Here is a 26,334-nt window from a genome sequence, read left to right as displayed (position 1 = left end):
CAAGGGAACAAAGAGAAAAGCTGAGAGGGAGGAAGAGGTGAAAGAGAGGGAGAGACAGACGGACACGTAGAGAGGCAGAGGAAAACATGGCAGATTGAAAATGTCAGATTTGATGTTATTGTCTGCATGTCAGGATTTCCAATCTACAGTCAGTTTGATTGGCGGGAGGGGAGGGCAAAACTTGGTGTTTAAGAGCCGAAACAATAGGAGCTACAAAGCAGAGCGCTCATCCGCTACAGAGACTGCACGATCCTTAAAAATCCAATAAATTCAAAAATATTCTTAATCTGCATCTAAATATGTTTTTAAATGTACAATTTAAGGCTGTTATGATGAGGACACCTGAATCTCGAACTTCATGTTTCTGCTTTAACAGTCTTGGGGTTTCAAGTCTTTTAGATTTTGGAAACTGTCAGAAGAGATTTGCTCCCATTAAGCCTCCAGAGCATCACTGAGGTCCAACACATGCTTGGTGATAGGCTCTGGCTCTTAGTCTCCCTTCCAGTTCCAGTAGTTTGGTGTTTAAAACCGAGGTGCACTTGGGGAGAGACAAAAAAGGGAAAGAATTTGGGCTCATGGTCCTGGAAAGTAAGTTTTCCTGTACACACTGCCAGTGCTTCAAAATCCCCCTCAGTGTGGCCCCTGAAGATAAATGGACTGGTTCTTAGAAAGCACTTTCTACTTGTTTTTAGACAACATGCCTGATCCACTCACATTTGTTCAGACTTACAGGATATTTATGCTTCTGTGTTAAATCTAACCATAGGTGCATCGTAACTGCAAACTCCTTCTGAAACCATAAATGCGCCTCCTTAGAAATGTAACTACACGTCTCTGTCGATGTAGCCCAGGTATAAACACGTTGTTGGCGGTACATAGATTTAGTGCACCAGTATAAGTTGCACGTTAGGGTGTCGACCCCCACGGGAATGCCTGTGGCCCCCTAGTGTCCGGAGTAATGAGTGTTTTATGATACCACAGCTGTATGTTTGTGTGGGTATTTGCTTATGCCGAGCCTACAGAGGGGTTTTCAACGTTGTCAAATGTGCTCACATGCAATCCTCCAAAAAAGTGCATCGCTTGTTTGTGCGCAGGTCGAATGCTGATTGGTTTTAGTGGGTGGGAGTTCATCAGCAGCAGAAATCATCAGTGATCAAAAGGTAAAGTATTTAAAGGATAGAGAGAGTGTGCAGTGATACCTTTTATTGTTTTTAACACTCGGTTTTACTTCGACTCTTACTGTGTTGTAATGGACCAACAACAACAACAACAACACAAGTGAGAGTGGCCGACACGCCGGTTGGACCACATACTCTGGACACTGCCTCCTCTGGCAACAGACGCTCTCTGCAGGTAGACGGGCTGTCCGAAGCCCCCCGCAGATTGAAAACACGCCGCAAATGGAGAACTATGTTTGGCCCATAAGGTGAGGGCTCTTAGCACAGTTAAATTCTTTCACACCAAACTGAGATAAACATATGCTGATGCACCTGGCTTTATCAAGATTAATGTAAGGAGGACATGGTAGCTCCCCTTTCAGCCAAACTGTATACACACGATCATCAGTACTCATCGGTACGACGACTCCAGACAATGAAAGCTGAGCAAGAAAACAGATTTAAAAATGTTATGTTTCTGTTTGAGCTGACAAAAACTGGGAGGGGGGAGACTAAACCTTCAATCCAAATGCTTGTGGGAAACATCGGGACAGACTAATAAATGAAAAAATATATATATAACTTTTTTCTTATAGTTGAGCTGAAGGCAAACAGCAAGCAGGCTGAAGGCTGGCAAGTTGAGTCCATAGAGGATGGAACAACAGCAGAACAGAGCACAGGCTCCGAACTGTGGGTAGGCCGGTGATTGATTTATCATACTTGTTCCCTCAGAGCCCTATTTCTCACTGCAAACAGGAGAGGGCTGATCAGACACGTAAATCACCGACACAGACTCAACAATGTACAGTTTACATCACCGTGGACTGAAAAGGCTGCACTTAAAACACTATTTATTTTCAGTAGCACCTCATTCATTTTATTTCATGCCATCCATATTGTCATGATCAGCACTTCTGACTTGTTCGCAAGTTTAAATGTTGCTGTTCGCCTGACTAGAGGCAACCAATCCAGTGTAATCTAATGTTTGCAAGCGGACAAAAAACAGAATGTTCTTCTTGCTCTGGTTTATTCATGAGCAAGAAAAACAAGCCCGCAAAAGCAACGACAACAACAAGCTTGGATGATGATTGATGCAGTTGTATGGCTCGATGTAAGCCAATTTACAAAAGATAACTTTTCCGATTGCATGATAAATGCTACGTTAACTTCTCCCAGCTACTCCCGCCACATCATGCAGGCCAAGTGAAAATAACGCAACAAGACAGAAAGTTCACTCCAGCTGATTGTTAGCTATGTTGACTCAAGACTAAATCACACATTATGAAAAAATGGGGGGGGGGCAACTAATTACACTGATGAGCCACATCATTAAAACCCCTGACAAGTGAAGAGAAAAGCCTTTTCTTGAAGTCCATGTTCTGCTGTTTAGCTCCACATCGTCAAAACTAACAGCACTACTGTTAGTTTTGCAGGCACTCCTTACACCAGTTTGCCTTCTGTTATCTTCTCATATGTATTCACTTATTTGATAACAGATGAAAAAGAGAAACCCAACATTGCTAAGGTGCTAAATGAGCTCAGGATTGTTGATAATGGAGTGACCTCGAGCTAGCGAGTTAGCAACTGTTATTGCTCTACAAATCTATTTGCAATATAACATTACTCAGAAGATGCAGGCAGGAAGCCAACAACATATGAAGCCTATCAATAAAGGATTTGATTTGCTCGTGTTTAAATTATATTCTGAAGATAGTTTAAAAATGTGCACACGGTGGATACAGGATTACAGCTGCTGTGTTGACCCGACTAACAAACAAACCAGAATCACGTGTGACTGACGTTTGCAGGATGCACCACAGAAGTAAATGATACATGGTGACATTTTTCTGCTCTTCCAGAGACACTACAGTCCACAGTTACACTCACACAGTGATTTCTTCTGTGTCTTTAGATGCCTTTTACCTGTCATACACACACACACACACACACACACACACACACACACACACACACACACACACACACACACACACACACTTACACACACTTGTTTGCATATCTTACTGAGGACATTTCATTGACATAATTCTTTCCCTAGCCGGTTACCCTAACCATCAAAAATGAATGCCTAATCCTAACCTTCAGCCTAAACCTAACCATAACCTAATTGTAACCCTGACACCAAAACCACATTTTAAACCTCAAACATGCCTTCAAACTTGTGGAGACGGGCATTTTGTCCCCATAAGAGACTGTTGGTCCCCACAAGTATAGTAGCATGCCAAATCTCTGTCCTCAGAAAGATGTCTAAACATGTATACGCACACACACACACACACACACACACACACACACACACACACACACACACACACTGATGGTTTCATCAAAGGGCAATTTCAAGATTAGCATGTCGAAGCAGCCTTGCTGAAAGCCTGCAGCTCGAACTTCAGATTAGCAGACGACCTCTTGCTCCTGAGTCACAACCAATCAGCACCGGACACCCGAGAGGTCCAGCATCCATACCGAGACTGACCAAAGCTGTTTTGGTGGCAGGAAGTCTTATTGTTGGGGCTGTTTGGAGTATTTCTGTTCCTCTTATGAGAACACTGTCAATTTAACAACAGATCTCAAAACATTTTACTGAAAAGTCCACTAAACAGTTGGTGCTACAGGGAAACTCCCTGGTCTTCATCTTCTGAGGACTGCAAATGGCACACATTTGATTGGATGTTTCACTGGGGAGTCATTTTTTTTATTTTTCCGTCCCTCTGGGGGGAAAACCACTCTTATTTCAGATCAGTTGCTGCTAATCTGCTAGCACAGTCGTACCGATCTCCTTTGTTCTCTACCAGTGTTGTGGCACTCCTTAATATCATTAGCTGCTTCCTCAGTGAGATTCTCATGAACATCCTCCAAGGTCTCTGTCCTCGACTGCAGCTGGTGACGGTTGCTGTTCTAAACCAACAGCAGTTGGAGAAGTGGTCCACGTGCTGCTACATCAAATTCTCAGAGGCGGCAAAGCAAAACAACTTATCTCCAAGACAGCAGAGTTGCATATAAACAGGAGAATTACAGTCACTGAAGAGTCATTGCTAACTCTTATGTTTCCCTTCCCCGTCACAAACATTAGCTAAACCCTTATGAGACACTGCGTAATAGCTGATAGAGATATTTCAGTCAAAAACCAACTAACAGGTCAGCATTCTTAGATCTATACTCCAAATGTGTCTAAATATTTAAGTTCATCTTTTACAGTCTGCCTCTGTCAAACACAATCACCATTTTACTCTCTTACACCGCGGCTGTCGTAGGAAACCTTGAAATCATTCATTCAGTCCGTTACATTCAGATCCGAACACATTACCTCCAATAAAGCAGAGAAACGTCTGCGAACATCTACCGCGAGATGCAACAGCTGATTCATTATCTCAGGAGACCGAGGTCAGTTACAGCAGATATACTCTGCTTCCTTTCTTCTTCACTATGATACGGTTGATATGCAAAATTAAATCAACACTTTATACAACTGTTTCTCTGTGAAGGCTGTCTAGACTGTGCTCAAAGACTCGGTGCCAAACACAGCAGTTGCTGGTAGCATTACATCAGGTCTCTCTCATGTTTTATTTCAGTAACATGAGCTCATGAGTTCTAATAGATGGTTCGGGGTTGCACAGGTTAAGCTTAACAGTATTATTATAACTCTATTATTTCTCGGTCTGCGCCACTGTTGAACAAAAAGAAGGTCACAGTGGGCCAAGAGCAATGGGCAATTAGCCAGAAAACGCAACACGGTGGTTCAAATGTGATAAAGCTGCTGTGATTAAGGTTACTGTGTGTGGAGATCGTGCCTGAAATGAACCTGAGACGCTCCAGTCATGTATGCACCGCATGTGGATATGTATGTGCCTCACATCAGCAAGCATTTTATACTTTTTCATATTACATAATGATTAAACTGTTCAAATTATTTAAAGACATGACAAGCTTTCTTATACTGATGCACGATGACAGAATAACAAACCAACAGGCATCGGTATGGAACTCGAATAGCTTATGTAATCTGTAAGTTGTTTTTTCAGCTCACACAGACTTTTGCTCGACTCTACCCTACAGTCGTGTTGCACCAACAACCTCATTTAGCACGCAATCGATAAAGAGAAATCAAAAACTAGGCATGAAATATTGTAGCAACCCGGGAATAACGGACAGTCGCCATGATTCATTTAGAAGTGCTGTGTTTTTTTGGTTTTTTCCATTTATGTTTTAGACTTTGTTTATTGTGGATGTGCGGTCTGGCTTCCAGTGTTTGTGTGGCACAGAGGCAAAGAACAGTATTAAACTGTAGCCACCAATAATCCTGTGGTGATTAATGACTTCTGGCCAGCATTTGTCTTCAAGTTGGTTGTTAATGTTGAATACAATCCCTGTAGTGGGCATGCAGTAGTCGGAAAGGTCACAGCGGGGAAAAAATGATCCCTTGTTATAGTGACAGAAGGAGGAAAAAGGCTAAACTTGGGTTATATGGGAAAACACACCTATATTTTATAGACATAGTTCTACAGCATGTAGGAAAACAACAAGCCTGTTTATAGAGATGAAGTAACAGTATAATAGCATGTGTGTCTGTTCCTGTTCTGTCACCACAGAGGATGAATCCTCATATTTGCTTTGGCACAGATTTTATACCAGATCCCTTTCCTGGTACAACCCTCCCATTTATCCAGGATTGGGACCAGCACTAGGAGTACACTGGCCTGAGGCTGGGAGATCAGTCACATTTAAGGCAAATGTGTTAACCGCTGTAACAACCACACAGTAGCTCAGAATCCACAACTCACGGGTGACCGTGATGGGTGAAGTACAGAACTTTTTGGCTGTACTGGATAAACTAATGAGAATTAAAATCCACTGAGTAAAACAAATGTGAGCTGCACAGTTTAGGTGAGGTGATCATTGTGTGCATGTTTCACAGAATGTCTCTAGGAGGAGTAGGGATTGTTATCAAAGCAGAAAAGTATCAATGAGACGATAAAAAAACAGGTTAAAGGGGCAGACGCCTTGCCATGGTATGAGGTCGCTGTCCTTCAGCACGATCAGCTAAACCATTCCAGCAGGTGCGCTGTAAAGTAACTTTATCCAACTTTACTTGAGGAAATATTTTTCACATGTGAAGTAACTGTCAGTTGTTACAGTGTTACTCTGTGTCCTGAAACTTCCAGAAACAAACATGGAAAAAATGTTTGTAAAGCTGGGCTTACACTGTGCGATTTTTGGCCCATTTTGAGACGATTTTTCAGTCATGCGACCGTTTTGGGGATCGGCCCGAGTTTCGCCCTAATCGTGTTTCGTGCATCGTGTAGTACAGATTGGGTAACGAGAAGCGATTAACACCTCACAACCAGCTCCCGATCAGCAATCGTATAGTCGCAAGAAAATCAAACCTGTTTGAAATTCTGGTCGCCCCTCGTGAGGGTAGCGCACTGTTGAAGCAGTGCCACGAGCCGATTTAACACAACCTCTCACACTGTGCACGCGCAAACACAGAAATGGAAATGAAAAAGATGGAGCAGCACAGCAGTGCAGCGTTTGATCTGGACATAAGCGATGGAGGCCCAACTTGTAGAACTTTGGCAAGCAAATCCGAGCCTTTTCGAAGTGGCCTCACAAAATTATCACGACGTTGGATGGACATTGCTGCACAGTGTGAGCACTCAGGTCGCATCAGAGCATCGGGCTGTATAGTGTGAGACCCTGCATCGTGACCTACGAACTTCAGCTGTTTGAGCAGGAGCTGAATAACGCGACTGAAAACAATCGCACAGTGTATGCCCAACTTTAGACATATTCCACCTGAATCAGGCTTCCTTCAGTCTCCCCTAATGTTAGTGTTACAGGTACCAACCCACTCCCACATGGGTCAACCAATGGGAAATAAAGTTGCTAATTTCACAGTGTTGTGTATTTGTGCTCTTCCAAATCATTAAGAACCAAGTGAGAAACATCAAATATTTTAAAAATGTCTCAGTTTTAAAAACAACTTGAATAGTTAACATGTAGCTTCACTGCTAGTTGTAAACTTTGGATAACATCGGTGGCCATGTCAAGAGACGACCAGAAGAATGCAGGTTCACAAGAAAGCTTGAACAAGAACAAAGTGCATCATGTGCTAGATTTTCCATTTCTAAAGATGAAGTCAAAACTCTAAATGCATCACTTCTGAGAGGAAAGTGGTTACTAACCTGTGAGCATAACAGGATCAAATGCAAATCCTTCAGTGCATACAAACAGAATTATCATTGTCATTGAAGTGTTCAATGAGAAGCAAATTGAAAACCTGGTAAAATGTCAAAAATTGAATTCGGAACTGACTGAAGCCCAAAAATGGTCTCTGGAAAGACAAAAGGTCCTCACATTTGGAGGACTTTCCTCTCGAACGCGAACACACAGCCGTGCAGAGGAAAATCCGGAGAGACAGATCAGAGAGTGTGCGAGTTCAGAGAGCTCAGAAAGAGAAAACTAGAATCCACAGCGATACAACTGTTCCTCTGGGCTTTGAACATAAAGTTCACACACTCGAGGAGAACGTGTCTGAATGTGTTTGTATGAACGAAGGAAAGGGAGAGACCAAAAGTGAAAGAAAAATCTGTGTGTCTATGTGCGTGCGTGCGCGTGTGTGTGTGCACCTGCAGGGTACACGCTAATAACATGCACCACTGAAGCGCACGCAGAGAAGAACTAACAAACCCTGTGCAGGCCCGAGTCCATGTCCTGTCCCAGATTACACCATCTATCTGCATATAGAGATACGCGCCCGTTTATCTATATGCATCCCCCCATATGTCCGTGCATCGATCATCGGTTTTGGGCTGTTAACCCACGCTGACACAATAAAGAGAAGCAGGGATGTTCACATTAAGCAGACAACAAAAGATGGACAGGAGGATGTTTTGAGCTCATGGCTAAATTTAGTGCTTCAGTAATTCGTTGATGACATTTGGAGTTCAGCTGCTATTTACCTGATGATACATCTGCGTTTCAGTTTAACAAAATGTATTATTGTTAAATAATTACACTCTTTTCCTTCCTTCCCCAAAAAATGTGCGTAAACATGCTTATATTCATTTTTATGAGAAACATCCAGCAGCTGTAGGAAATATGACTCTTATCTGTATGAGGTAAAAAAAACAGATAATCATGAGATCAAAGAAGGTCAACTCAGTTCTGAAATGTTAATTAATTTCACTAATTCTCCATTTTGGTGCGTACCAGGGGAATTTCCAGCACTTTTCACTATATAACATAAACCACAAAAAGTACCTTAAACCTGCATTTATTCTAGTGGCCAACAGGGGGCAACGCAAAAGACTCCCTCACAACGTTTGGTTTCCAAACACCAAAATGTCAACAGTCACAATGCTGAACTTGAGGTTTCGTAACGGGTGACGTCACTGTGATTACATCCACCTCCACAGTCATGTCTATGCTTTCGTCATAGCCTGTACATCAGGCGTCATCAACTCTAGGCCTCAAGGGCGGTGTCCTGCAGGTATCACCCTGGGTCAACGCACCTGAATCCAATGATTAGTTCATTAGCAGGCCTCTTCAAGACATGTTGAGGAGGCAATTTGCCCATTTAAATCAGCTGTGTTGGATCAAGGACACATCTAAAGCCTGTAGGACATCGGCCCTTGAGGCCTGGAGTTGGACACCCCTGCTTTACATGATGAAATGGCCATAAAACATGGTGACATCACTTATAGGTCAGGGGTCTCGAACTCCAATCCTCGAGGGCCGGTGTCCTGAAACTTTTCCATGTGTCCCTGCTGCAACACGCCTGAATACAATGAGTAGGTCATTAGCAAGACTCTGTAGAACTCGACTGCATGCTGAGGCGGCAATTCAGCCATTTGATTCATGTTACAGCAGCTCATGAGTGAATAAACATGGTGCAATAAAAATACTTTTAGAAGTACATTTTTCCAAACACTTACATTTACTTAAATTTACTTGAGTAGGGTTAGGGGTTGCCACTTCAGCATGCAGTCAAGTTCTATACTAATTTTATTCAGGCGTGTTGCAGCAGGGACACATGGAAAAGTTTCAGGGACACATGGAAAAGTTTCAGGACACCGGCCCCTGACCTATAGGTTTGCCAGCACCTTGCTGCCACCTCAGTTTTAGTACTTTGGCCTTCACCAAAGTACTAAGACCAAAGACCACATATTCAGTTTTACTTATATAAATGTATTATATCACAACAACAGTCACTTCAAGGCGATTTATATTGTAAATATACTATAATTTACATAAAATATATGGGAAGTAATATATTACATACAAAACTGAAGGACAGACGTATTCGATGGCCTGTTGGTGCAAGTAATATCATTAACGTGATATTTGCACTAAAAAGGCTCCATAAGACACCAACACCGCAAACACGAATGAGAAAGTTCGGTGACTTTAAAAGAGGTGACGTTGAAACCTGCGTCGGCACTCTTAACTTTAAGCTTTATTGCAGTTCAAGAGGGTGAGTCATAAAAATTCACCCACGTCACTTGTCACAAAGGGGAAAATGGCCAAAGCTTTTTTTTGTACCGGCCTGTAAATTATTCTGCTCTAATGGACGATATTTTTAACATGGGAGTATATAGGGGGACAGTTTTTGGCACTTATATGCTGGCTTCATTTTTCAGCCCCGGAGGTTTCCACTTGCATTTCATAGATTAAATGAAGCCCTAATGCCAAGATTTTTTTCTTTCTGGCTCTAAATGTTGACGCTAAATGTAAATTATTGGGTTCAATATGAACATAATTCCAAGTGATAATGTTCCCTTTACTCCACATGTATATATCCTGAAAAAAATGTAACCCAGTGTGAAGCAGATTAAAGAAATTTCCTTTGAGATATATACTGTTTTAAGTGTTCACCAACAGAGTCCAAGCATTGGTCAGAAAGATTAAAGGCTGTGAAGCAAGGCTTGTTGATGCAGCCATAAAGCTCACAAGGGAGACGTGTACTCCCCAACAGTCGGGCTTAAACTGACTCAAACTATAAACCCTCCAGTGTCTTGCAAAAAAAGAAGAAACAAGATAAAATACAGCCTGCCTTTCCCAATCTATCAGCCGATAAAGATCTTATTCAAACACTAAAGTGGAGATATTCTGGCTGAGCCGTTAATTTACAGCAAAAGGCTGTAAAACTAGATGAACTTTTGTGATCCCTGAGGAGAAACTGGGTCATTACAGCAGCTCTGAGGCTCAGAGCAAGCAGCGAGATGGTTCACTGTTCAGTAAGCTGAAAACTCTGCCCGCGACGTTATTACACTGAACTCTGCGGTCGATTCGGTCGTAAAGAATTGCAATAATGTGAATTTGACATCTGTTGTACCTATATATCATTATTTTTGTTGTTTTTGTTCTGACCAAAATGTCAATAAGTCCAGCAGTGAAATGATCATCCTGCTAGTTTGTCCCTACAATCTCAAATAACCCGTCTACGTGTTCCTGACACACATGCAGCAAACTGCAGTTCCTCATCTCGCCATTTGAGGAACGCTCCAAACATTAGTCGTTTCTTATGAACTTCAATATTAAAATGTAAACTTATTTACAGCCTGCTTGCAAACAATTGAGTTTCTACACCTAATGTATGGAGGTGGAACATATTCATAACTCACAAATTTCATTAAGGCTTAAAGTTCTTAAAGCTAAAGAATGACAGGGGAATACTGAAACAGGCTCTGTAGCTGGTATCTGCCTCATAGGCCTCACCTCAGCCAATTCCAGTCACTGAGCCGGAGCGCTTAATTGTGCTTATGGTCAATAATATGCAATTATCTGACAAAACATGGCTTGCTGTGTGGTTAATTAACAGCCTGTCCAAGAAATATGTGATCCAGTTTTGCTGAGTTCAATTTTATTTGTATTTCACTTAGCACTAATTAGCAACTCTCTGTGTCTGTGTGATGCACTCGTAGAGTTTATGGATGCAGCTTGCTAAATAAGCTGCCTCCCATTAGCCGCTAATTTAGCATTCCATGCTTTTGTCCAAATGTGGTCACTTCTGGCTTTGAGAATAATCACCAAAAATCAGAAAATAAAGGCTTCGATTTGTGGTGTTCGGCTAAAGGACTTGTATAGTAGGAAGCAGGCCCGTTGTGGTGATATGAACATGCTGTTGGCTGAAATTTGGGAGTTTCTTTTGTTTTAGCATCCTGGTTTGATTAAGGGACAAAAATCATTTGTTGGGGTTATTAAAGGTCATGAAACACACCGCTTTAAAATATTTTATACATGTTTGAACATTTTTCCTTCTCCAGGTTTCCAGCTAGTGGAGACACTGGTGCACATTTTATGTGCAGCTGTTTCAGTTTTAAAGCAAGTGGTTGGTTTAAAACTGAAATACTTGTTTTTTAGTCGAGACCAAGCTCGACTATGCATGTTTCAACACCAACGACTACACAAAGTTAAGATTTAAAACGTTTTTTTAAAAATAAAAATCGTTTATGTTTAAAATGCTACTTTTCAGCATCTAAGAAATAAAAATCCACTGTATATCCACGCACTTCTGTGCAGTCTGATTCTTGCAAATTAAATGTTTCCATCAATGTTTTAAACTTCAGATTATAGACAAAAACAGAGGTTTTATTCATTGAAGAAGGTACACAACCAGCCTGAATTTTCAGTGTGTTTTGGACTCAAGTCTGGGTTTGCTTGGTTTAAAATTGATTTTCAACATTTTGGCTGTTTTCACCGATCATTTCCCTCAGCTATAAATCCATTATCTGCTTCTTCAGCAACCCTAACGTGGCATCTCCCTTCATCTGCTCAGTGCTTCTTGTGGCTTTGCAGGGTTACAGATGAACATGTTGCATGTCACAATTCTTCATCAAAAAAAGCCCAAACAACAAATAAATCAAGTGCAGCATGTAGGCTGCTGTTTGTAATTCCTTCGATATTTCCTCGCCGCTGCTGGGATGTCAGAATCCGTCAATAAGAGCGTGCAGGTTTGGTTTGAAAGTGAGGAGACGTTAGCTGGTTGCAGAATTAGTGGTGTAAATAAAGTTATATGAGAGATGGTATACAGTGTGTTTGTGAGCATGCTTTCATTTAACATCAGAATTCATCATACATACATATTCTTCACATTCTTCATGCATCCATACCTGCAGGGCACACGGTAACAGCATGCATCACTGCAGCACGCGCTCACTGAGCATGCGCTAACTACATGTGCTGTCCCAGATATGCAAACACACTCGGAGGACGTTTAGGGAGGGGTGAAAAACATGTGTAAGATCTTATGAACTTTAAATGCAACCACTCGTCCAGCTTCTTCCCACATCTGTGTGGATTTTAGGGGAACAATTAAAAGTTAAAGCAGAAGCAGCGTAAAGAGAGAAAGGGAGGACTGCAAGTGACAGAGGGGGATCGGGTGACAGGGGCATCTATCAGGAAATGCAAGATCTCTTGACACATACATACACAGACACTGGAAATGTGATTGGCAGCTCCCTCAAGGGCTGTAGTGAATTATTCAGCACAGTGTGACGGACCGACAGACAGGAAAGCACACAGAGAGACAGAGCATCCGTCAGAGACACGGACTGAGAGGGAGACAGACAGACGGACAGACAGGCACGCAGAAGGCTGTGGATCATCAAAACTTCCCTCCAGGCACATTTTTATTCATAATCAATAACTCTATTAAATTTTACATCAACCTACGCGCATTTATAGTTCTGGGACTCTAAATTCTTAAAGAGACATGTTTTGAAATTCGGTGCCTTCCTTCAGCTGCTGCTGACCACCGTGAAGGAAACCAGTTTCTGCATGCAAACATTTTTTTTTAAAAACCAGCCTGCGGTTATCACATCACAATCAACAGCAATGCCTGGCCAATCAGCTCACAGTTTGCCGTGCATGTTAGCCCAGCACGATGTGTCTCATTTCAATAAAGTCTTCTGGCCAGACTGCTACAGCCTAATGACTTATACCTCGTATCAATGTTTGTGCAGAAAAGGGAAAAAACAGATTATGATATCTGCATTTTTATATGATATAATCAGGAAAACTAAGCAGTAAGTGCGCCGTCAGACTGGATATCACAGTGTGGCTTTGGAATTACAAACACAAGCAGCAAAATATTATACTAAGAAGAGATCTTTCTAGAGATAACTTACTAATTATTTAATCCTGTAAACTCTGAGCCATGAAATGATTGCCAGAAAATTCAAATGTTTTTTTAAACTGGTCGTTTATTGAAACGTATGATCAATTAAACAAAATATATGAGTTTTAATTTGCATCAGTTTTTGCTGTGTCCAATATTTTCTGCAGTTTACTTCCTCACAGTTTGTTTATCTTAAACAAATAAAAACATATAAGCGGGTTAGCATTGAAAAACCACACTGATGTTGAGGTCTGAAAAACTGATGCGTAGGGCTGCGTGATGTGACCAAAATCTCATATCCCGATATAAGACATTTATCCCGACAACGATATTTATCACAAAAATGTTACATTTTCTGTAAATTCTGTGAATCTCGGGCAACTCGACATGCGTGAAGTGTTTTCAGCTGGGCGTCGTGTACCTGGAGTCGAGTGTTTTGACCGATGCATGAAGCTATAGATTTTTAGACACAAGTTAAAACGGCCGCCATTTTCTTTGTCAGTATTTATTACACGGCGTGCTGCGGGGAAAAGCGTTTTCTATGGTTTCTTTTTTAGTACCTGACGGCTCCTTTTAGCTTCTCATCGGTAAACACTCTGCATACTATTTCACGTGATTCATTTTATTTTGAAAAATCTCAACAGGATCTTCAGCTTTATTGTGTAAGGTTTATGTGGAAAACAAGTGGACGTGGAGCCACGTTGCTAACGACAACGCATAAAAGCAGTCGCTTGTCTGTCTGTAGTGTGGTTATTTTAATTATAAGAGAAAGTGACAGTGACCATCAAAACGATGAAAAATATTGCTGTAAACAGTTTATTTTGTGACACCACAAAACAAACGATAGACGTTTTTATATCGTTATCTGATATATTTCGTTATATCGAACAGCCCTTCTCATGCATCTAACATGATACACTTGGTGTTAGAGGCTTAAGGTGTTTTAGATCGACACTGTTTACGACGTGTTTTTTAGTGGAGCCCATATTTAGATTATGTCCTGAAATCAGCAGCTCACACTGGAGGATCTCCCATTAAGGTTAGTAAGGTTCACTGACAAACCTAAACCATATTTTTTGCAGATGTTTTCCCATGGAAACGGTGCCTGTGAATTTCATAGAAACCTTTGGCAAACTGGCAAAATCAGGAAATTCATTTACTCGAGGGTTTCGATCGTATTTTCAGTAGAGAAACATTCACTTGAGTTGAGCAGATCTGAGATCGAGATCATGTTTTCAAATGTGTGGTTTGTACTTCGTAAAACACTCCTGTGCAGGTTCTGATGCCAGAGACAAAACAGCTGCTTTAAAGGAGCCGTTTGACTTTTTCTCATTCTATCATCACGTCCATCTGTTTGCCTGCATTTCAGCCCGACTTTCATGGCTCTCTAGTCCTTTTCCCTACAGGCCGCTGGATGCTGCAGGATCACGCCCTAAGGGCAAAAGAAAATGCAGAAAAGCTGTGAAAAAATAAAAATAATTCCAGCGCTGTCAGAGGAAATGACTTTACAGAGGAAACCCCGAGAAACCGGAGTAGAAAGCTAAAAGAGTAAAAAAGAGCTCCAGCTGTCTAATCCATATGTTATTTATGGCGACACAGGCTTAAATTTACATGACAGCACATTGTCTTAAATTGCCCCGTCTCTCTCTGTCTCAGCAGAAATGAAAGAAACAGCTGCTATTTCTTGTTTACCATCCAATCAGCATATCAGAAGCTTCAAACAACAGAAGAGCTATCACTTCCAGTCATGTTCTTTTACTGGGTCAAGGAATAGCAAGAGACCTCAAAACTTCCTTTAAATCACAGATCAGACAAAGAAACTGAGACTGAACCTGAAAGACTTGCAGATGAGGAGAATCCTGAGAACCTTCGGGTTTTCTTGAAGTTAAATAAAGGATATTTTCTTTATAGTCGAAACTGGTGCGAACATGCTGTCAAAACATACGGTAGTAAGTCAGAAAAATTCTTCTTATCACAGTTTAAATGAAGTTCTTCTCGGCTGTGATTAAACACAGAAACAGGAGGACAACATGCAAATACATGTTCTACAAATTATTATTGTTATTCATTCATTTATTTTTTTGTGCGTAGTATTACTTCATGCAGTCGAGCTCAACCCACAATCCCACTGCATGATCTGACAGCAGCTCACATCAGCTGTTAGCTCCACTTAGGTCATCTCCTAAACATTCAGCTGTCCTGCCCATGCCTGTAGCGTCTTCTGTAAGCTGCTTTGCAACCCGCCTACATAATAGCTCCTTTTTATGACATGTCAGAAATGCCGTCATTGTCTGCAGTGAAATGTTATTAAATTAAATTATTATATTATATTATTTATTTGGAACAAAAAACATACGTTCAATCATCTCTCATCTTTCAGCCCCACTTTGTGCTCCTCTTAATTCCTCAGGGGTTTACGTTAAAAACAAATTCTCCACAGTGGTCCAGTTTTAGCTCGAAAGCTCCCATTTTTGGAAAGACGAGTAGTGTAGGTTCCCACGCATTTATGCCAAGACAGATTGCATGTGGAGGAAGAACACAGACCAGAAAGGAATCAGATGAAATCTTTTACGTCGTACATTATTTTTATTTTTTCCTCACAGAGTTTATTAAGGCAGCCCTCCTAATTATTAATGGTGATTCATTGTAGCATTTCTTTTATTTTTATTATCCTTTTATCAAAGAAAACACCATCTGCAAATGATATACTGGTTGTTTTTGTCATTCATTTGTTGCTGGCTGGCACCAGCACTTCCCATCCTTAGTTTCCTACCAACCAGATGACCGGGTCACTCCGCTCTCTTTGATTTGCTCCTGAAGTGAACTTTTATCCAAGAGACAGCTGATTATACCTCCAATATTTTAAATTTCATTTCATAACACAGCTACATATACATACCAAGCACATGCCTCTCACTGACCCTTTCTTAAAAGCTGAAAATCAGCCCTGTGTTTTGAAGAACTTAAGCGTTTTTAAAGATTAAACTTTTTCTGAGATCTCACCACCACCACAGCAATATTTAAATACTTCTATCTGTGAGCTGTAAAAGAAATGAGGCTTTTCTTCTGCGGCACGACTACGACCATTAAAAATCAGGCTGATTTTCTATACATGCTGACTCTTCTTATGATGCTTTGTCTGAGAACGGCGGTACTCTGCACACAGAGCAAAATCAAAACCTGCTTAGAATTTGAGTTTGTAGGAGGAATTATTACAACACTGGGCCTCAGCTGCAAATCAAAACTCACAACTGTGAAAGCAAAGATTGGACGAGAAAGTGCTGCACCAACGCATGCTTCTTTAAGAGTGTCGCCACCGTTCGGCGCAGCAACAGCTCAGGTTTGGGGAAGATCGCTGATCGGAGTTGAAGGGCTTCATTAAATAAGGTGATGTTAGGATAAACACTAAAAAACAGGAGGACATGAAGCCTGAAACACTTCATCTGCTTCCACTTGTGTGAATGAAAGGTTGGCAAATAGCTTTGGGGTCTGAAAAATGCCAACTCATTTTTTCACAAGTACACAGAAGGCCACAGATTACAAAGCAAAAGGCCCGACAGCTGGACCTGCTAACATCTTTTATTGACACTCTTCTTCTCTTGTTACCCTCTCCAACCAATGGGGAGTCCCTGAGTGACAGACCCTGAAATTAAAATGAAAAGTAAGAGCAATAATCACTGTGAGTCACTTCATTTGTGAATGAACAGTGAGGCAGCCCCTCCTCGAACGCTCACACACACAGATTTGAATGATTCAGCGTATTGAGCTACACTGCGGCTGCCAGTTAGTCACTCGGGCTGATTATCAGCCGTGTTCGTCCAGCCGTGGCCAACAGTCACCTGAGCTGAGTGTCCATTTGGAACTGATTCAGTCACTTCTCTCTAGGATTGATTGATCCGGTCTGGCACAGACAGGAACCGATTGGATCGTCCTAAAAAACTGCAAGGCTTGCTGACCACTGAAATCAAAGCTGGACCGGAGCTGATGCTTCGTCAGTCTGTCCACAAATGTCGAGGCTCTTCATGGCTGATGGTACCTTTTGAAACCGTCAACACTTAAAACATGTCCTGCACTTTTCTTGATGACAGGTGCATAAGATCAGAAAGAAAATCGCAAATTCCCTTTGAGGACAAAACATTAAGGACCTCAGACATTCAACAAGCAAACTGCATATGAACAAACAGCAAATAACACTCATCACATATTTATATATCTGTCATCTGCAGCTGTCCAGCTAAATTCGATCAGGAGACGTTAGAAACATCTCCTAATATGCATAAAAACTCATAATGACACTGGGTTCCTACAGTGCACGAGCAACAAGACTTGAAACTCTCATGTTTGTCAACATAATATAAAGATAGTTTCTAATGTACAACAGACACATGTGACATAATATAGCCCATAACTGAATATAAATGAGCAACCTCTGGGGCTGAAAGTGTCAATAACTGCAATTTCTTGAATGGCCACTTGGGGCAGGATCCCCGAGGGAGTCGATCTGTTTAACTTGTTTAAAAACATCTGGAACTAATTTTCATCTTCATGGCAACTGTGAATGTGTTTGTTTTACAGCTCACTCACTTCTGTTATATAAAAGCTTAAATATATCCAAAGGGGTGTTTTGGGTTTTCAGCCCTGCATCTTGAGTTTTGGACTTTCTACATCTATTTGTTGTTGAATCTTTATTTTTGGTTGTGTTATTGTTTATAGTATTTGGACTTTGTTTCCTTGCTGGTACTCTCTTGTTACTTTCTCTATGTTTCTCAATTGTTCTTAGTTTTAGTTTCGCCATCTTGTTTCTCTTCGTTCCGTATTTTGGAGTTTCAGTGTATCCCGGCCTTCCCTGTGTCTCCCGTTAACTCTCTGTTAACTCTGTGTACTCTGTGTGTTTCCCACCTGTTTTCCTGGCCTCGCTGCCTTGTGTATTTATTGTCAGCGTCTCTCTTTGCCATGTGATCCCACTTTGCTGTGTGCTCCCCTGCTCTGTGTTCCTTGAATCCATGATTCCTAGTATTTGGTTTTCCTGGTCTCATTCCCGTGGGGGGGGGGGTTTGGACAGCAATGAAGCTGCATTTTGAGTTTATGCCGTCTGCATGCTGCCTGCCACACAGCCCTCTGAGGGACAGGCAGCTACTTTTTCATCAGTCTTCAGGCATTGTGAAATCTACCAAAAGGAGTCAGATGTTAGGTTTTAGCAGGAAGTACCACTGACTGCAGTTATCAGGAAGATGACCGTTTCAATCCTCTCGTAGTGTTCATGATCAACTCCAAACATAAACATACAAAATCCGAGTAAATTGTTGCAAAAGTGTTTCATGTCTTTCCAGCTTCAGTAGGAAATCCCCTGCAGTTCTCAGGAAGCCTTTTTAACAAACCCCCAGATAAAGAAATGTGACCTTGCTGCCTTCATCTGGATTTTAAATGTAGATGAGGGGAAAAGATAAACAGCCGAGTCTCCACTTTAGAAAAGGTGAGTCGACCTTGATTCCAAACCTGACGTGTCTTTCTACTGAAAGGCATTGTGGGTTCTGGTCCGGCACTTGTAGCTGTCAATAGCGGTCGGTATCTCTTAAGAAGGATTTTCCCCCACACAGTTGTTGAACACCACGGGTAAATGACAGCCTGACCTACACCTCATGTTTTAGGTCAATAAAAGCCTCTGCTTTCACTGTGCTGCTGCAAACATCTGCACAGTGAGATCAGGGACATTCAGGAAGATGTCTAAAACTGGCTTCTGTCTTTCTATCGGTGTTTACGCACATTTACATGGATTCATCCTCTAATGACTGACAGTTAAACACAAAATGATACCAGTAAAGATAAAGCTCAGCAAAGCTGGGGATTGTTCTTTGATTGGGCTTCATAAAATAAAATCATAAGAACCAGGTAGATGTTTGCTCATAACTTCTCACAGAAGTTTCACTAAACGGCAGTTAAAATTAAATTAAACCAACTTGTACAAAGAGTCCATACGGTGCTCGCTATCAACAGGCAGAATTTAAAACTATACACAGAAGCACACCTCAAAGTGTTGAGGGTTAAATAGAGATTAGTGATGCATTTGATACTTCTGACCGTCTGTCAACTTTACTAAATCTAATTTACGCAGCAGGGACTGACAAAAGCTTTGGTACCAAGATAATGATGAACTCTTGGATGGCTGTGATTGTTAGGGCAGCTTTTCCTCGAGACATGGAGCAGGTTTTCCACTAATTGGGATGTCGGCTGTTCGATTTGCAGCTCCTGCAGGCAAAGTGACTTTGAGGAAGATACTGAACCCCCCCAAAAAACCCTGGGGTGTTGAGCACGTGTGAAATTTAACGTGCTACGACAAAAAGTGCTCATAGTAGTCGTATAATGATATAAATACACCATTTTTATCTGACAGTTTCTCAACCACTAGTTTGTTTAGCCTTTAATGGGACCCTGTTATCTTTATCCTTATATGCTGTCATTGTGATGTGTAGTGAGAGTAGGGACCAGGAACAAGACAGCCTGGAGAGGTGGAGGTGTGGACTGGAAAAAAGAGGAAGGGTGTTAACAAGGCCCGCTGTGACGTACGGGTCAGAGAAGGTGGTGCTTAAAAAAAGACCGCATTCAGGACTGACAGTGTTAAGATTTTCACTCAGAGTGATGAAGAGAGAGAAGATTACAGATGATTATATAACAGAGTATGGAGACAGTTAGAAAACCAATAATCAAACTGAGAGGGTTTGGACACATGCAGAGGAGAGATGGATGATATATTGGGAAAAGGATGTTGAATATGGAGCTCCCTGGCCGGAGGAAAAGAGGAAGATCACAGGGAAGAGGATGCTGGGATAGCATGAGATGGTCCACTGTGGCAAGCCCTAAAGAGAGCAGCCAGAAAATATATATGTGCATGTGGACACACCCTTTGGTGTCATCAATTATATATGTGCCACATAATCAAGCAGTTTCCTAGCGATGTCCCCCTTAAACTGCTAATGCTGTGTTCCAGTGTGCTGCACACTCAGTAACTTGCCTTTCCAGAGATTTGTATAAGTGGTCTAAAATGGGCAAATGTACAGACTGTCATCAAGGTTATGAGTGTAGCTAACAGGATGTCAGACACTTTGCACATTCAGCCATCCAAACAAACCTACTCTAACATCTTTTTTCCGAGACTGCTACAATAATATCACAACAATATCACGATCCATTCGAATCTGACCACTGACTATGAAAACAATAAACAAATATTTTTCACCTGAGTGTTTTTTTAATCTTTTGTTTTCACAGAAAGAGATAAAAGTTGCAATTCTGCAGTGAAGGAAATCATAATGAGCAGTGAAAAGGCAAACTGGTGTAAATGTCCCAAATACCTGCGAGCTCCTGTGTGTTGTTTGGACAGTGAATGTTACTTGCGTCTGCTGCCAAAGCCAAACTTCAGCCTGCCTCTGTAATTTCATCAGTTTCCCCCCAGAATGCCTGCGATGTTGACTTTCATTCTATCAAAATGCATTTCGCAGGCGTACGTTAGGTTTCATACTGCAATAATCAAATCCTAATAATCACACTGGAGGGAAAACATCTTGAATTCACTTCCGCCTTAGCTGAGAAATCTCAGCTTCTCAAATGTAAACCTGCAGTCGAGTCATCGACACTCTGAGCCCAGCCCGACTCTCCCGGCAGCAACTACCCCATTAAAACCAACTCATTCTCATTCTCCAGCTCTCAGCATCTTATTGTTGTTCATTAATGCAGTTCATTACGGAGTCTGCATGTAATTATACTCATATGAATTCCCGCATGCTTTTGTTTTTTTCCTGAATTAGTTGATGTTCTGTGAATCTTCATTTAATCTCGTGTTTTTCCGTGTTTGTCTACGGAGGTTCGGAGCCGAGCTGCTGCCCCGCGCCCTCGCCTAAAGGATGATTCAGTCGGCCTGTCTGAGTTAGCGGACCTTTCTGCTCAGTGAAAATCTAAGAAGCTATTTTCGATCTTTTTGGAACTTATACAGTCACAATAAAATGTGTCTTTGAATAAGACACTGGTCCGGTTCTTCAAAGCGTCAGATTTTTGTTATATGGGAGTAAATCAAAGGCACAGACCGCTCGTCGTGTACAAATTTCAGTTTGTTTTCCTGAAAGCTGAAATAAATTATGCAACAAGAACAAGCGAAAAGTTGCTCTGTTGAACTGGCAGCCTTATTGTTGCTGGAAAATATCATTTTTCATTGTTGCACAACTGAGACGTTTTTCTGTAGAACAATGCAGCGAGTGTTTGTGCGCTTCTTTTAAAGCTTTCTTTGTTACAGACAAATGTTTTTTGCTTTTTTTACTACACTATTCAAGTCTTGGGTCTGACTTCAGGATATTTTTTCTATCATCTCAGTCACGTCTCGATCCAGCTGGTGTTTTGACTGTAACTTGCTTCACCCTCAGGTCTTTGCTTTCGCTTCAGTCTCTCCTTTTTTTTCGCCTTGATTTATCTGGCCAGCGTTACTTACTGCTCTTGGAACAGATGATACGAGTTGCTCTGCAGTCAGTAAACAGGTTCTACTATAAAAAAAAAAGAGATCCCACTGGTAACCGGTTAAGCGGGTTATTATAACCCATAATTACTTCCTAGTGTGACTGGCGTCTCTAATGGCTGCAGTAATTATGAGGGAAGCATGCGGGTTAGGACTGCTGGTATTTCAAGGCAATTTCTGCAGGATTTTGTTTCACTTTGCCAGTTTAGCACACTTCCTTCTTAAGAATTAACGTGGTAAACAATTAACTTGTGATAATGGTGCTGGCTTCATGTTTTTGTGTTGACCTGGAGCTGAGAGTTGTACACTGATACGGGCTTACTGCTCAGACGGACCCTCAAAGCACTGAGAATAATTGTGCTGCATGCTCACATAGCTCTGGGTCTGTTGGTCTGACAGTGGAAACATATATTTAAAAAAAAAACAGAAGGAGAGCAATTCAGAAACCTCTATGATGAGTAAAATTACAAAGGGACCAAGGTACCAGGAGAGGTTTACCGAGGTAGCCACGCCTGGGGGGAGGTGTTTGAGGGAGAGTGCCTGGTAGCCGGGACTTAGCACGTGGGGTCCAGCCGGGCACAGCCCAAAAAAGCAACATGGGCTTTCCCTCCTGTGGGCGCACTACCTGCAGGAGGCACCGTAGAGCTTCAGAGCCATATGGATTTGGTGGTGGAGCAGATGCCCTGGTGGTCTGACCACTATAAAAGAACTGACTTCAGGGAGATTTCTTTGGCTCCTGTATTTTATACTTAGATACTTTTGTGTTTTGTGGTGTGCTGCATTGAGTAAAGGATTATGCTATATTTAAAAAGCTGTTTGAGAGTCATGCACCTCAAATGAGACACACGGTAAATGGACTGGAGCTTATCTACTGCTTTTCTACTCTACTTGAGCACTCAAAGTACTTTTAGCAGCATGTCTCATTCACACAAGTGCTTTTTCACAACAGCCACACACATTCACACTCCAGCGATCGCATCTAAAGGAACCTGGGTTCAGTATCTTGCCCAGGGACCTTACAATACCTTACCTTACAAAATGCAGTGCCTGGAGGTGACTGCGATTACATGAGTGTAATCGAATTGAATTCAATTGAACTGAATTAAAATGTTATAGTAAAAAAGTTCCTTCTACTTTACTAACTGGTAATGTTTGAGCAGGTTGTGGCAGAGCTACAGGAAGGTGCTTTAGTCCAGTTATCACCAGCTTAGAGGTTTGAAGAGTCCAGAGTTTAATCTGTGATGTTTTATGATTATCTGTAAAACAGTAAAGAAGGAAAATGTCTTTTTTTGTTGTTTTTTCAGACTTTTCTCTACACATTTATTTGTAATTCTAATTGTTTTTTGCATTTTCGTCTGTTTGTCACTGTTTTTATTTATTGTACTTTGTCTCCATTGCAAAATTGGTCCCGTGTGTACTTTGCCTGACTTGATAAATATGTGGTAATACAACTGGGTTACTTGATTACAGCACTTTGTAATTGTCACCATACATAAATTTGTAAACACCTAAATGTCTTATGTTGTAATTAGAATTTATTTTATTTATTTAAAAGCTCATTTGAGATATTTTGTTTGTTTTCTCACATTTGAAATGAACACACAACTTCATCTGTGTGAGTCTGATGTGTTATATACAAAGTGCTTCACGTCGTCTAACAAAAAAAAGTCTTTAATTTCTAGAGATTTCGGTTATGTGAAACTTCCATATTCGAGTCAACCCTTTTGCACCCAGCAAAAACTTCTTGAAAAGACGACTTTGTCAGATGTCTCGAGTACGTCGAGATTTGAAGAGCGAGAGGTGAAAAGACGTCTTTTCAGGTCCGTGAAAAGAAACGCCTTCACTTCTAAATTTAGTTAAAAGTGAAAAGACATCTCTTCTTTCTCAACACATCAGCAGACTCCTCAGCCAACCATCAGACTGTAACCCGGAGCGTCCTGTGAGGCAGTGTGACTCCATGTTTCAGGTTTTGACTGTCCACAGGCACGTGCAAATAAGAAGATACTTGATTTACATACAGATATATGAACATTTATAAATACATTTTTTTAGAGTTTAAAAAATGCTGCTTTGTAAAACTAGTCTGTGTAGCCACAGTGAAAAAAACTGTAGCTGTCTGATTGGTCGAAAAAAGGAGTTTACAAAGAAGGCGACTCGACGACTTTAGGTTTGGTGAAGGTGTTTAACCTCCCATCCAAGAGGCGTCTTCAGTTGTAAAACTAATAACATGCAGACTCCCAGGTATTTAAACCCTGGTGGATGCTGTGCCAACTATTAAACTATTAAAGCTCCAAAGCTAATAAGACTACCATGGGCTGGATGACTGAGAAGCTACACAGTCAATCAAATGTTGTGTTTAAAATATATAAATTCTACAACAAGGCTGGATGTGATGTGTACTGAACATTCATCTTTTTAGACTTCTTTCTGGTGTAATATCTATGTTTCATCTTTCACTTTTACTTTCAAACTTCTTTTGACTGGTTAACCAGATTTTTCAACATAAATGGACTTTTGGTGCATGATGGGTAAAGTCTAACAGAGTTAATGTAACAGGAAAGGAAATCAGTTTGAAATGTGTTGTGGGAATGCTCGTTTAAAGATTCAGCCCATACATTTTAACCATCCCAAACTACTCTGCTTGTAAAAGAAGGGGAAAAAATCCAGTGTGGAAATCACTAACATGACAAGCAGCCAGAGGAGAGCAGCAGCGAGGTCTAAACCACAGCGCCTTGATAATGTTCCTGTCAACATATCAGGACCATGACAGACGGAGGCATCGGGGGGCAGAAACTACATGTTGGAGCTGTATGCAGCCGTGCAGCTGCTGTCACAGGCGGGACTGGAGTGGCAGGTGGACCAAAAGGTTCAGTTCAGGGGAGCTCTTCGCATTTTTACGACTGTTTAAAGTTGTGCGTGAACGTGGATACTACACGGCAGCTTTAGAGGAAGGAGACGCGCTGTCTTCGTTTATTTCTGCACATGGAAGAGAGAGGGAACATTTCGGACACATGCACATGCGATGACGCGCGCGCACACACATCTAGAGCCTAAACACACAGACACACTTTCTGGCACACACGGAGATCTCCGTGCAGGATAGCGTTGAGAACGCATTGCCAGCGCACATATTACGCACACAGAAGTGCGCTTTGCACACACACGCGCGCGCACATGCACGCAAGCACGCCCCTCTCGCTCCCCACGCCACTCCAGCGGTCCTACCTCCACACTTGCCCCAGGTGCAGGACGTGAAGCACGGTCTGAAAGACCCACATGCAGACGGTGCAGCACCTCCGGGGGGTCCCGACTCTCCCCGCCGTCGCTGGCGGGGCAGAGGACGCGTACACCGGGGTAACATTCGCGGCGTTCACTGCCACCGCGCTCCCGCCGCGCTGGTCGCTGTCCTTGGTGCTTAGAGTGCCGTCTCCCGCCGCGGCTGCTCCGCCTGCCGCTGCTCCGCTCCCGCTGCAGCTCGCTGCTCCTCCTTCCCCGCCGCTCAGCTCCGCGTAGTCGTACACGAACCACCTGAAACTCAGCACCTGCACGACAGCCGAGGGCACCACGACAAAGACGAGCGTCAAGCCGAACCACCAGTTTTCGCCTCTCAGGTAGTAGTCGGCAGCCAGCCACAGGTCGGTCGCGCCGTCGGAGAAAAAGACGAGCAGGGCGCAGAGCACCCAGCAGCAGTCCAGCAGGGTGTAGGGCTTCCCGCCGGCGGCGGTGCAGCGGGGCCGGGCGGTGGGGTTCCCCGGCTCCGAGAGGCTCCTGGGCGTGTTGTCATCTTCCACAGACACCGCTGCTCCATCCGACTTAGCGGCCATGTTGGTTAGGATAGGAGAGAAAGACAGAGAAAGAGGTGGGGAAACGGGAGAGAGAGTGAGAGAAAGCCAGGGAGAGGGAGAAGGGAGGGGGCTGGCTGTTTGCAGGAGAGAGTGTGAGAGATTACATCATAACTAGCCTCATCATCAGCCAATTAATTGCGAGGCATCATTACTAAGAGCGCTTTTAACACCGTGACACCAGCGCGATGTTTTCGGGACATCCAGCGTGCAGGCAGACAGTCCCGCAAATAATTACGACCTGCGGGGTTGTGCTTTTAAACCTATTATCGAATCTGCCCTACCTCCGCAGCACCAGCGCACATGTTACACTCACATTAAGGTAATTTTGCATGCACCATATGAGTTAACGACTTAGCTGGCTACTGTCAGTGAAGGACTCGGCGTTTTTATGCACATTCAATCTGCCTTCAGGCAGTAAATGTTAAATGTCCTGCGCTTTCACTCAAAAACCACGACCCCATGATCATTAAGACACTGGGTGGCTTTGCATTCAGCGGTCTTTACGGCAGTAGTTCGACTGACATCATTTGGGTTTATCATCGAGAGAAAGCAGAGCAGAGGAAGCTGCTTCACATTCAGACAGATGTATAGGAGCTCTTAAGTAAAACTACAGTCTTGGCACAGCCTGGGACGGAAAGGTTAAAGGGTTACGCTCAGTTTTTTAAATCATTTTTGTCTGGGTTCTTCTCTGCA

General features: G+C 42.2%; 1 protein-coding gene across 1 annotated transcript in view; it reads right to left on the bottom strand.

The window, feature by feature from the left end:
- LOC100700417 (XK-related protein 7) overlaps positions 1-25,819 on the bottom strand; it is a 102,446-nt gene extending 76,627 nt beyond the window's left edge. The window contains exon 1 of the mRNA XM_003457614.5: positions 25,022-25,819. Within this exon, the coding sequence (XP_003457662.1) occupies positions 25,022-25,620 (599 nt within the window). The 5' untranslated portion in view covers positions 25,621-25,819. The remainder of the gene's footprint in view (positions 1-25,021) is intronic.
- Between the last annotated feature and the right edge of the window lie 515 nt (positions 25,820-26,334).

The sequence above is a fragment of the Oreochromis niloticus genome, linkage group LG20, assembly GCF_001858045.2.
Source record: "Oreochromis niloticus isolate F11D_XX linkage group LG20, O_niloticus_UMD_NMBU, whole genome shotgun sequence".
NCBI classification, from domain to species: domain Eukaryota; kingdom Metazoa; phylum Chordata; class Actinopteri; order Cichliformes; family Cichlidae; genus Oreochromis; species Oreochromis niloticus.
This window is presented reverse-complemented; position numbering and strand designations above follow the sequence as displayed.